The sequence below is a fragment of the Penaeus monodon genome, chromosome 31 (assembly GCF_015228065.2).
Source record: "Penaeus monodon isolate SGIC_2016 chromosome 31, NSTDA_Pmon_1, whole genome shotgun sequence".
In the NCBI taxonomy this organism is placed as follows: Eukaryota; Metazoa; Arthropoda; class Malacostraca; order Decapoda; family Penaeidae; genus Penaeus; species Penaeus monodon.
The window spans coordinates 7,542,191-7,542,868 of NC_051416.1; the positions used below are offsets into that span (position 1 = coordinate 7,542,191).

The window sequence follows — 678 nt, forward strand, 5'->3', positions numbered from 1 at the left end:
AGCTGATCGGAGGCCATCTTGGTGAGCGGACGTCTGCGTCCTCCTCCTGCCCTGCGGCCCTGCTGCTGCTGCGGGCGCCGGGGCTCGGGGGCTGTGCTGGGTCTCGGCGGGCGAGTGAGCGGGCGGGGCGAGGGTTTCTGTGAAGGAGGCGGCGGCGGGAAGGGAAAGAGAAGGCTGGCCGTCGGCAGGCTGCTTCTCGGCCGGCGAGTCGAGGGGCGCCCGGGCGGGGCTGCCCTCGGGAGGCGCTCAGGGCCGAGGGCGCCCTCGGTGAAGCGCAGGGCTGGGCTCTGTGCCGGAGGCGGCGCTGCCTACGTGCCCTCGGGCATGGGGGCACCGGGCCCGCGAGGTCAAACGGGCCCTTTCCTTTCTACCTTACCGCTGCCGATTCCGTGCGGGAGCTGGCGAGGCGAGAGGGAGACCTTCCTTACAGCCCCCCCCCGGGGCCGGGGGCCCAGGGCGCAGAGGATTTCCTAGAAGAATTTGGTTTGGTGGGGCCTGGAGTGTTGGGGGGGCGGGGGGGGGTTACGTACTGTAATGTGCATGAGTCTTACTTTCCATCGCTGTGGCTGCTAAGGCACACTCGCCAGCATCCACGGCCCCAACTCGCACCACGGGCCTCGTTTAACAATCTAGATTCACGGGATTCACCCTCGGTGCAAGACCCAGGAAAGCGCGACG

The 678-nt window shown here is 68.7% G+C and overlaps 1 protein-coding gene across 1 annotated transcript in view; it reads left to right on the forward strand.

The window, feature by feature from the left end:
* The window catches only part of LOC119593022 (cytochrome c oxidase subunit 12, mitochondrial-like), a gene marked incomplete at its 5' end in the record, with an annotated part of 8,600 nt that continues 7,922 nt past the window's right edge, over positions 1 to 678 (forward strand). The window contains 1 exon segment of the mRNA XM_037941917.1: positions 1 to 21. Within this exon segment, the coding sequence (XP_037797845.1) occupies positions 1 to 21 (21 nt within the window).